The sequence below is a fragment of the Sarcophilus harrisii genome, chromosome 1 (assembly GCF_902635505.1).
Source record: "Sarcophilus harrisii chromosome 1, mSarHar1.11, whole genome shotgun sequence".
Lineage (NCBI taxonomy): Eukaryota > Metazoa > Chordata > Mammalia > Dasyuromorphia > Dasyuridae > Sarcophilus > Sarcophilus harrisii.
The window spans coordinates 103,218,669-103,231,550 of NC_045426.1; the positions used below are offsets into that span (position 1 = coordinate 103,218,669).

Sequence of the window (12,882 nt, forward strand, 5' to 3'; positions counted from 1 at the left end):
TTTATATACCACACATGAATTCAGCTTGATTTTATGGATTTTTTCAGTGCCTTATTTTAATAGTGAAGAATGGACAAATTGGATGACAAAGTAACCCAACCTATAGTATAATAGATAATAATGGATTTGGAATAAATGAAATGGATTCAACTCTAAGCTCTACTACAAGATCACCTTTGTGGCATTGTACAAATCATTATACCTCCCTAATAATCAGTAAAATGAAAGCACATGATTCTGAATTCTGCACCCCTCCTCTCCCCTTCTTGTTCTAAATTCTATGATCTTAGAGTTAACAAGATGAAAATTGCAGAGTTAGGAGAATCAGATATTTTGAGATCATAGCTACCTTATCTATGTATGTGTTTGTATTACATATATTAAGAGCAAATGCAGACCAAATCATTTAAGAAGTCATCATCATAATTCAATCTTACCATTGAAACTTTTCAATTTCATTATCACCAATTACTCTACTTTCACTGTTTTCTCCATTAATCCATCTATATAGGCAGATAATTAAGAGGACACTGAGTACAAAATGTTGCCTGGGGCAAAGCAATTTATAACAGTTTTTTTTATTTCATGTCTGTTACTAGAGGCTTCCAGGATATTTTAAAACACTCCAGGCAATTGTCTTAAACTATCAATAAAATTTTACACATTATTTCTGAAATGATTTTTTAAAAAAATATCTAAAACAATTCTGGTCACACTAAGATCCTTATTTAATAAGCAACTTCAGTCATGTATGAGAATTAAACAAAGTTCAAACAAGACAAAATGAAAAGTATTTCTTTAGAAGACCATAGGTCGTCTCCATGCAATGGATTTTCCTGTTCAAATGATTCACCATCTACTCAGTATAGGGTTATTTTTAGTTTATGCTGATGGGCTAATAAGAACTTGGGAAACAGTATAGTATCCAGTGGTAAAATCACTATATTTGGAGTCAGAGAAACTGGGTTCATATCTCAGCTTTGCTACTTATTACCTATGTGATTGATAGTAAACAAGTCACTTCATCTTTCTGGACCTAATTTTCTTCAAACATCAAACAAGAAGGATTGTTTCTGAGATCATATCTAATCTAAATCTATATTTTATGAAATTTTTTAAATTATCACTCTAAGACTCATATACACAGTTGTACTGAAGGCAGAGGGGAAAAAGTCACCAATATTTAATTCAATCAGCAAATACTTATGAAGGGGCCACTATACACAAGGATATATACTAGACAATATAAAAATACAAAAGGGAATGAAACCCTGTCCTCCAGGGAATTTTAGTCTAATCAATTAAACAACTTCATTATTCTTAAAAACGTGAGATATAAGGGCCTTGGAGATAGAAAAATCCTTTCATTTGTATGTAAGGAAACACTAGCCCAGAGAGGTAAGGTATCCTAGTTTTGCAGGTTTAATAGAAAGGAACTTGGAAGTCAAGTAGTCTAATCTCTCATTTACAGATGAGAAAACTGAAACAAAACATTTGTTCAGGGTCAACAAGATGATAGGTAGCAAGAGTCAGAATTTGAACTCAAGTCTTTTATTTTCCCTATGCCATAAATGACCAAGACCACACTTTTATTTAACAAGGTAAGAGTACAAAAACCAATGGTTGTATGTTAAACTTACAGTCAAAAAGGTCTGGGTTTGCGTCCCGCCTGTTACATTTACTGATTATATATTACTCTTTGATTCTGTACAACATGTTAGTCTTTTGTCATCATGCTATAACACAACTATTAGAGATAAAAATTCTTCTTCTTGTCCCATCCCAGCAGGCTTTATTATAATTTAGAGTTTTGTCCTCAGTAAGGTAGCAAGTAGAAAAATAATCAAATCTCAAATAAGCCAATTAGATAAAAGTTGCTTAAAATTTGCAGAACTACTAAATGATAATCTTGTTGTTATTGTTGGAAAAGAAATTAGTTTTCATTAGTGACTTGACTCCGATCTAAAAGCTTAATTCCTTTCCATTTAATTGCTAAGCTAAAACTGACATTATATTTGCCCCAGGAATAGCCATCATTTTCCTTTGTGGCAGATATCCACATGCTTCTCAAAGACCCATAAACCTTTTTTTTCTGCTGGCAGCTCATTAGTAGACTCAACATGCTATAAAAATGTATCATTTCCAAGAATAATTTACTTTTAAAAGGTTCCAAACCACTTCCTCTTGCAATATTTTTGATGAGGTTAAAAACAAGTCTTGATTCAGTTCATTTAGGGCTCAATTAAAATATCTTTTCTATATTTTAACTATAGCAACTCTGGATGTTAAAAAATCATTAAATACCTTAAAAGAATGAAACCATCTGTTTTCCTCTTTTTCTGCAATTTGTAGCACAGCCTGGCACATAATACTTCTCCAGAGACATATAACACAAGGGAATACAAATCCAGACACCAGAAAAGTCACCAAAAAAGCGGATTTCTGCAGAATCACCACCCAATTTTGAAGGAATCTTATCTGGTTGCCTTTTCCTCCCTCTCTGAAGGAAAACCAGCACTAGAACAAAGGTATCATAGTCTAGGCAACAGCTAAGAAGGCTTTCTTCAGAGCTTACATGCTAGCTCTGACTTCCTTAGTATGCAAGATGATTACCACTCTTATTATAGCAGTTGACATTAATTGCTGCTTCTATTTGGACTGCCTTGACTTTCTTATTCTAGTAACCATATACCTATCACACAAATCACCTTTTCTGCTCACCTTGATTGTACTTTAAAGAATATGACTGAAGCCCTTCAAGGTCAAAAGCAGCTTTATCCTCTTGGTAAACTCGTGCAACATGATTAATCCCACTGTTTAATCTTGCTAATATTGTTAAAGGTTATATTTGATAATTAAGCTAAGTTATATGCATAGGTTAAGTCACATATACCCCATTTCCAAATACTCCTAAACTCTAGACTTTTGATTGTCCCATCATAATAAGATAATAGAGTCAGAGATGCCCTTAGCGATCATCAAATATAACTCCCTCATTTTAAAGAGAAGGAAACTAAGACAAAGACAAGTCAGGTCTCTGGACCAAAGACATATAGATTAAATATGGCAGGACTGAGAGTCTTCCTCTCCTTTGTATTCCTTTTATTTTGATTCATTTGTTCATTTAATTATCTATTTATTTATTTTGACTAGGTTAATAAGGCTTTACCTTACGTCAATCACTAAATGGGTAGTTGTCTCAGTCAAAAGAAGACCTATTAAAGATATTAGAACACTGGACCCAGATGGTTCCAGAAAAGAAAGGGAGGCAGGTGACCTTGCCCAGCCCTCCCTCATTTCAATCAGTTTACCAGCATATCATGGCATCACCTCCCTGATATCATGGTTCTCTTTGATAATAAAGGACAGACAACAATAAACAACAACCTCTGGAAGTAAACAGAACTGAGACCAGAGGTTTGTACCTGTGTCCTCTGATTCTAAAACTGAGACTCGAGGTCATTCCTGAGGGCTCTTCTCCTTTTTTCATTATTCACTCTTTTCATTTTGAAAATGGCACTTCAGGAACCCATTCTTATTTACAATGCTGCCAATGTGACTGAAGAGGTCACAGGAAATTAAGAAACTTCAGGAGCCAATAATGTGTCCTCAGTAGAAGAACCCCAAAGGGAAAGAATAATGAAGTTGGTTACTGCAACAATCATTTTCCTCTGGGATCTTTCCAAGGAGAGTACATTATTGTCTCCTGCAGAAACAAAAATTAAAAATCAAGTCCACAAGAGCTTTTCACCATGATGGTTCAATAGAACCAGCACTTTCAAAAAGAGATGTAAGAAAATTCTTTCCTTAAAAGTAATAATGTTAATATCATCTAAGTAAGATGATAGTATCATCTTAGTAGGTATATAGGAGCCCACTGGTGAACCTAATTTAAGGAAACTGGTCTGTGATTAAAATGGGGTAGAATTTGCATTCTCCTAACATTGCATATTAACCACTAACCACTCTCCATATCAAGATTATGAATATCTTCCAAATTATCTATCCTATACAATCCCTACCCTGCCAAATTATCAGAATGGCTTCCTACCACCCTGTCAGACATTCCAGGACCTGCCTTTAACTATAGCCTTTAACAACTCATTTAAGAAGAATCATCACTAATCTATATCTCACCATTAAGTTGGAAATAATATAATTGGCAAGGAACTGTGTAAGACGCAGCATCTGTATCCTTCGGATCTTCTGTGACTTCTGGTACCAAGTAGACCCTTCTTTAGACATGATGAATTATGACATTTCCCCCACTACACCCAATACTTTCTCCTTTGGGTTTAAAAGATCTCTTTGTCCTCCAGTGATTGCTACTTACACAATCAGGCCAGATAACTAGAGACAACCAGACTAGCTCATATTTCTACAGTTCTTAGAAGTTTACTAAGTGTTTCCCTTCCAACAATCCTAAAGTTCATTATCTTTACTTCCTAGAGGAAGAAACAGAAGCTCAATAGACTACTAACAATGACTTTGGGGGGGATGCTATGATATGTATGTGAACTGGATTTGAGGGAGGGAGGGCTGTGCAAGGTCACCTGCCTCAGTTATTCCTTTGAAACTATCTGGATTCAGAGGTCATACAGACTAACATTACCAATCAATGGTTATATAGCTAGTAGAATTAGAATGAAAGCTGAGGTCTCCCGAGATGAAAATGGAATAGATATATAAAATATATCAAGTACTTATACCAAGGACATAGTGTCATTACCTTTGTAATTAACCTATGATTAATAATATCTTCCCTTACCTGGATTGGGTTGAAGATATTCAATTGTTTTGGTCATTATTTCCATCACAGCCCTGCTGGTGACATCCACTTTCTGAAAAGAGACAAAAAGCATTGATGAAAAAAAATAATAAAAGAGATGATAACACTTTGAAAGACCTCAGAACTTTGACCAAATTACCAACTAATCATGGAGTCAAAAGACTTATGCTGAAACATAAATTCGCCCTCATACAGAGAAGTGATGGACAAAATGTACAGAATGTGCACATGTGTGAGTGCATGTATGTATGTGTTTTCAGTAGTTTGTCAGTCATGTCTGACTCTTCATGACCCCATTTGGGATTTTTGCCAATTTCTTCTCCAGCTCATTTTATGGTTGAGGAACCTGAGGCAAAAAGGATGAAGTGACTTGACCATGGTCATATAATAAATGTCTAAGACTGGAGGTGAAATCAGGAAGATAAATCCTCCTCATTTCAAGTCTGGCCCTCTATCCTCTGTACTAGCTACCTGCCCAGAGGTAAATAAGACAATGCATTCTCAGACATGACCAATGTATTCACTTGGTTTGACTACATAATTATTATAAAAGGCTGCTACAATGGGCTTGAGGGTATTATAACTAAGTGGGAAGAGATATTGCAAAGTAATGTGCAACAAAAAAATTAATAATTTTTAATATATAGGAAAAAAAATAAAGTTCATAAGCATATTATAGGTTCATATCTAAAGCATGCCCTAAGAACTGATCTTTTGTGAATGGAGTCTATTATCTATGCAATTTTAAATCCAACAAGGAAATATAAAAGGGGATTTTTAGCACTAATGCCATCTGTAAATATTGATTTTGTTATAAGTATTCTTAACATATCTCCGACATAATTGGTTGGTTGTTGTCATCCTTTGTTTTCAGAGAGGACCAAAATGGCATCACTATAATATCAATTGTTCAGTCATGTTCAACTCTGTGACCCCATGGACCATACCATCCATGTGGTATTCTTGTCAAAGAGTGGTTGCCATTTTCTTCTCTAGTGGATTAAGACAAACAGAGATTAAGTGGCTTGCCCCAAATTACACAGCTAGTGTCTGAGGCAATATTTGAACTCACATGTTCCTGATTCCAGGTCTAGCAGTTCTATTCACTGAACCATCTAGCTGCCTCCTAAGTCTATCAATAGCCATGGGTATGCTCATCAATATGCTACTTCATGATGATGCAGGTATGGTCCCTTTAAGAATTGACTTATTCCTTTCTTTCTGATTCCCAACCCCTCCTAGTTAATGTAATTGTCAATCAAGGACCTTTTGATTCACAAATCCTGGTCCCTTTGAATTCCAATAGAAGATCCAGACCTGTCCCAGCCCCATCCCAATTTGAGCCAATTTGAGGCTGCACCCACAGGCCCTTCTAACTAAATCTCCCATTATAAAAGGACCAAGCTGGGACCCCCTCTTTGCAGAGGTCCCAAACATGCTAGCCTTATGCCTGTCATATCAGGATCCTCTGTCCACTGGAACCCTATTTCCAGTATAGTTAAGGAAATAGGCAAAGGTAAAGATAAGTTCTTCTTATCTCTACCTTTGCCTATTTCCTTAACTATACTTAAACCTTACTTCCAAACTCCATAATAAACCTCTTTTATCAATCTAGCTTTTCAGGCCAATAAATGCTTTTTATTGGGAACTCCTGCTGCTTCTAGACTTCATTTAACTCAGTATCCTTGCGCCAAATCCAGGGGGGTTGCAAGGGAGTTCTGTTTGACTCCCTGTACCCCGAACCTGCCACTAGACCTCAATTAAACCCTAATTTCATTTAGGTACCCCATATCTAGATCTCATCAATGACAGATACTAAAGCATATGGTATCCCTGTTTTTGCAGAAAAGACTGAACCTAAACCATTCACAAACTATCACCCAGTGCCTTCACAGGGACTGCAGGAAAAAGAGAGACTCCAACTCCCTGCATCTCACTTCTTAAGGCAGGTTTCAATGTCTCACGACACTCCAGAATCAGCTAGTGCTTCCCTTGTAAAATACTCCTCCAGCTTTAGCACAATGTCAGGTTTCTACTGTCTGTGAAGAGGAAAAACAGCTGGTCTCTATCCTTCTTACATATTGTGACATTTCTCTCTTACTTGGTAAGCTGCTAGTTTCTGTTATGGAAACCACTTGGAGTTTGTGATAGTGAAAAACAGTTCCCCATCAAGCCTCAGAATTTAAAGTAAAGATTAAGAGATTAAACTGAGAAGCTTAGAATTTAGAATTAGAGATGGGAAGGGAAGAGCTTTTTTATGTGTGGGTGGGTGTTTGTTATTATTGTTAATCAGACTTCTAAAAGTCACCTTTCTTCATGAGATTAAAGACAAGATAGTTATGCTGGTTTATCAATAAAATAGATTAATTAAGGTCCTATGTATAGTACTGCCAATAATTGTTCATTCAAAAATGTTAAGGTATATAAAGCATATTTATTTTTGTATCAAATGTTTACTTATATTTTACCCAAGATTTCAAACAAGCAAAGATTAATATCCCTTGGCAGACAGAATCTTAAAGAGAGGGTGATTAGATTTAGAATAGAAAAACTGACCTTGCTTAGATCTACTAATTTGCTAATCTCCATAGACATTATTATTGATGAGTTCATATGAAAGAGCAGCAGCTCTCCAGAGTGGTGAACTTTTCTTCCTAGAATTGGATTTTGAGTCAGGGGATCTAGAGTTAGTAGTCCCTGCTACTAAACCCATTTCAGGACATGATAAAAATAAATGCACCCCTCTTCCCCTGCCTGGGGGCTTGTTTGTTGCACTGGCTGTTATCTGAAATTAAATTCAGCTCCTATTGCTCCTACAGAATGGCCATACTAAAGGCTGAATCCAGAATGCAGGAGACCACAACAATTTTAGTTCTACTTTGGAAACTGGCATTATTTCTCAAGGAAAAAATGACAAAGGAAACACATTTATTGTGTTCCTCCTGAGCTCAGCAATGTAGCTCAGACCAGTCATGATACAGAAGAACGGACATTAGTTTTAGAGTCAAAAATTGCTGTTGTTCAATCATTTTCAGTCATACCTGACTTCATGACCGTATTTAGGGTTTTATTGGCAAATATAGAAGAATAGTTTGCCATCTCCTTATCCATCCCATTTTACTGATGAGTAAAGCGAGACAAATGGTGTAAAATGACTTACCTAGGGTCACACATCTGATAAGTGTCTAAGGCCAGATTCAAACTCAGAAAGATGAGTCTTTTTCACTTCAGACCAAGCACTTTATCAAATGAGCTACCTTGCTATCCATTGTCAGAGAACCTAGATTCAAATCCCACTTATGAGACTATGTGTGGCCTTGAATAAATGAAAATTACTTCATTTTTCTGTGCCTCGATTTCCTCATCTCTAAAGCAAGAAAATTAAACTGGATATCACTGAAGTTCCTTTTAGTTTTACTTTCTTAAATTAAAATTTATCATTGAACATATTTAACTGTACCTAAGATAGACTCTTATTTGAGAAGCTCTAACTTTTCATTCAAAAATCCGCTCAGGTAGTGTTTAACTAAGCTTTTAAGGAACCTATGTTCTGTGTGTGTGTGTTTGTTTAAGCAACAAAAACAGTTTCACATACTGGCACTTCAATTACTAGGGAGAAACACTTACTGTGTAGGGAGCCTGTATTAAGCAACACATTCCAGTTATTATGCTCAATAGTCTCACTGAGGAGGCTGGCGGGGTTAAGAGGCACACACCTGTGTTTTCAGTGCATCTCAGCTGGAGAGTGTTTTTGGTGGTTGATATTAGAGAAATGAGCTTTTGGAATCCCCACTTGCTTTATCCAGTGGCAATACTCGATGTCAACCTTTAATTTATTTCATTCAATTGTGTAATTGCTCCTTCAGGAATAAAGCTAAACTGAGCTCTCTCTCTCTCTCCAAAACTGCTGATCCTATAAAGAAGGTTCTCTTGGGAGTGTTTGAAAGTTGAGCTACAATGTATTTTATGTGACTAATAAGCAAAAGAAAAGGAGAAAGGATTTGAGACTACAGACCTCCTGATCTTCATGGCTAACAAATTTCAATTGCCCTGTTAGCAGAAATAAGGAAGAGTGTAGAATACAAAGTTTGCAGCAGAATCCTACCCACAAGACACAAGGTCTACAGGGTAAGACAAAAGTCTGCTTACTGGGTCCCAAGGAGACATTTTATTTAAAATGTAAAAGAAAACACAGTTTTGAAAGTTGTAATTTGAATTTATTTTATATTTAAGAAGAAAAAGTACACAATGGGGATTTGGAGTTTCATGAAAATTCTCTTTTTATTTTCTATTCTACACACAAAACTGTTCTTTTTTTTTGTTTTTAGTGTTAAATTTAGAAAACAAACAATAAACAAAAAAAGAGATGCAGTTAGGATGTTCCATCTTCCCCTACTAAGAGAAGGGTGGGAGATAAGAGATTCTTGGGGTATGACAAGTTTTCTTCTCCATTATCAAATGAACTTTGGAAGTTCTCCTCATTTTTTATTTTGATTTTCCATCCTTTTAACTCCATTCAGTTTGGTTTAATCTAGATTTCTCAGGACCTTACACGATTCCTTAGAAAGTGCCACTTTAGTTCACTTTCCTGTTTGCTCCTGTAGTGTTAGAAGTTCTCAGGTCCTCTTGTTCCAAGATTCCCTCACTCTGGAACTTAAACCTTCTGCCACAATTTCCTTGATAGACCCAGATAAAATGTTATCACTCTTTACTTGAATCTCTTTGGTCTTTTTCTTGACATAATGTGCTTACTCATTTTTATCTTGTAAACATTATTTATACACACAATAAACATTAAATTGTAACTCTGGGGAAATATATTGTTTTATATGTTTGCATCTTTGAAAGCTTAGTTCACAGTTGGTGTTTAATAAATGTTTACTAAAATTTAATTTGGACCAGTATCTTACATAGTAAACCACAATAAACTCAAATTATATATATGACCTAAATATTAATGGTCATATCATTAAAAAAAACGTAATAGAACCAAATTAGGTACCTTTTACAAGGATGGTTAAAACAATCTGAGATACATATGCTTGCACTAAGTACAAGAAGTTTATTTAGCAAGGGCAATATTTAATACATAGCAATATATTCTATTAAAATTAATCTATTTTATTTCTTATGTGCACATATATAGTAAACTCTCACTTTCCTCTCATATTTAATAGGGGACATAGAAAAGTTTAATGAAAACCTAAAGATATGGAGATTGACAAAATTTAGGAATCCCTGGAATAAGGGATGAATTCTTAACCCAATGAAGGACAGACACAATCATAAAAAATTTAAAATTAAATTGTATTATATATAGACATTATATATGTGTGTGTGTATATATATATATATATATATATATATATATATATATAATATTGAGAAGCATTGGCTTGTATACATTATGTATTATATATACTATGTATTACAAGAGAATGTTACATATATGTTACAAGAAAATATATATTATATATGTACTATATAACATATAGTATAATTCTTTTTAATGTAATATGTATATTTATGAATATATACAGACATATATGTAGACATAAAATCATTTAGAGGGAGGGGAGTCCATAAGAGCTGGAAGGAATCAGAGAAGTTTACGTAGAGGATAACTCAACCCAATCCTTGAAAAAAATAAGGAATGTTAAAAGGCAGATGTAAAGATGGTATGCATTCTAGGCATGAGAAATAGCCTGTGAAAAATATGGAGACATAAACTAGAATGTTATGAATAAGTAATAGAAAATAGTCCAGTTTGTCTGAAAAGGAAAAGCATGTGAATGAGATTAATATGAAATAAACCCAGAAAAGCAGGTTGAAAAAAGTTTGTGATGAGCTTAAATGTCAGAGATTTTAAAATCTTATCCTATGAGTCATGGGGACCAATGGAAATTTGGGGGCATATAAATAACCGGGCCATTTCTGTGCTCTAATAGTTATACAAATTATGAATTAGAGAGAAAACAGGCAAGGCTGTTACAGAAATCTAAATAAGATGCAATGAGGGTATAAAATATATGAGTAGAGACAAGAGAGCAAATGAGAAGGTAGTTTTGGAAGAAGGATGGTGAAGATTTGGGAACTGGTTAAATATATGGGGAGAGAGAAAGGAAGAAGGAATAGGAGCATTTGTACAGTTTCTGCTTTGTGCCAAGCACTCCTAAGCACTTTTACTGTTATGGGCCAGAACTTGAAACAAGGTACTAAGTGGAATTGAGGAGACAATGGTTAAATCCAGTTTAACATTGATTTAATCCTACAACAAATAATGGTTTCCTAGTGATATAATGATTGGTGTGTATTCGGTATGGAGCATATAAACTAGAAGCTCTCAAGGCCAGAAAACAGCTTTCAAGGCCAGAAAACACAAATGCACTAGAAGCTCTCGGAAGCTATGGCAGATTCATTCCATCTTCCAACTTCGTTGTGGCTAGAGGCTGAAGCACAAACTTTTGGATTAGGAGAGATTCAGGAAGCTAGAGGCAGAAGCAGAGAAGATAAAGGACTAACAGCAGGAGCTCAAGCTCTCAGAACCAAGGAGAGAGATAGGCCTCTAAGAAAACTAACCGGGCCCCTGAAAGGGGACAAGACTTTGAAAGAGATAATAAAGCATTTGGACTTTCACACCTGGCTGCACTTGTGGTGATTACCGAACTGAAATGAAGGCTGCTCCCAGAGACCCCAGGGAAACCAAACCAAGAAGAACATTACATTTTACAAAGAACATCTTATTTTCTTCTAGGGCAACAACACTGAGAGGTAGATTTCTTATTCTCCATTTTACAACTGAGACAACTGAGCCAAACAGAGATTAACTAGGAAGCTGGACTTTGAACTGAGGTCTCCTGATTTCAGGCTCACCACCAAAATGCTTCATTGTGTTTCTGAAGGTGATGCTGAGGTTAAGAATCAGAGTGGTGATACACAAGTAATGAAGTTAGGTGCAAAGGGGGAAAAGATGATGAGTTCAGTTTTGGACATATGAATTAAAGTTGTCTGAGGGAATGACCAGTTGAAATATAAAAGACTGAATATATTTGAATACATATAATTGAATTAATGGGAGTTGATGAGATCATTGTGAAAAAGGGAATAAAATCTAGAGGAGAAACCCTGAACAGAATCTTGGGATATATCCACAGTTAGGGTATAAGACTTGAATGATAATCCAGCAATAGAGATTGAGATGGGAATGATCAGACAAGTAAGGCAGCCAGTGGAAATGTGTTTAAAAACCCAGAGAAGAGAGGATACCACAAGTGTAAGAGTGGTCAACAATGTCAAAAACTGCATATAGGTCAAGATAGAGACCATCAGATATTGCCATTAAGGAATAACTGAAAATTTTTGAGAGGGCAGTTTCAGTTGAGTGAAGATGAAGGAGTTGAAAACTGAGTGAAAGGAGTAGTCATTCCCCAATTAATAAATGATCAGAGGATATGAACAGACAATTTTCAGATAAAGAAATTAAAGCTATCTATAGTCACAGAAAAATGCTCTAAATCATTATTAATTAGAGAAATACAAATTAAAACAACTCTGAGGTACCACCTCACACCTCTCAAATGGATTAAGATGATAGGGAAAGATAATGATAAATGTTGGAGGGATGTGGGAAAACTGGGACACTGATACATTGTTGGTGGAGTTGTGAATGAATCCTACAGTTCTGGAGAGCAATTTGGAACTATGCCCAAAGGACTATAAAACTGTGCATATCCTTTGATCCAGCAATGCCTCTACTGGGTCTGTATCTCAAAGAAATCAAAACAGAGGGAAAAGGACCCACATGTGCAAAAATGTTTGTAGCTGCCCTTTTTGTGGGAGCAAAGACTGAAAAATGAGTAGATGCCCATCAATTAAGGAATGGCTGAATAATAAACATAATTGAAATATTACTGTTTGATAAAAAATGATGAACAGGATGATTTTAGAAAGACTTAGAAAGATTTACATGAATTAATGCTGAGTGAAGCAAGCAGAACCAGGAAAACATTGTACACAGCAACAGCAAGATTGTGTGATGAGCACCTTTGATGGACTTGGTTTTTCTCAGCTGTTCAATAATCCAAGGCAATTCC

General features: G+C 35.4%; 1 protein-coding gene across 2 annotated transcripts in view; it reads right to left on the minus strand.

The window, feature by feature from the left end:
* Positions 1-12,882, minus strand: part of SH3GL2 (SH3 domain containing GRB2 like 2, endophilin A1) — a 229,091-nt gene that overhangs the window by 33,596 nt on the left and 182,613 nt on the right. For both annotated transcript variants that reach the window (XM_031961479.1, XM_031961481.1), the window contains exon 3: positions 4,769-4,841. In XM_031961479.1, coding sequence (XP_031817339.1) covers positions 4,769-4,841 — 73 coding nt within the window. The remainder of the gene's footprint in view (positions 1-4,768; positions 4,842-12,882) is intronic.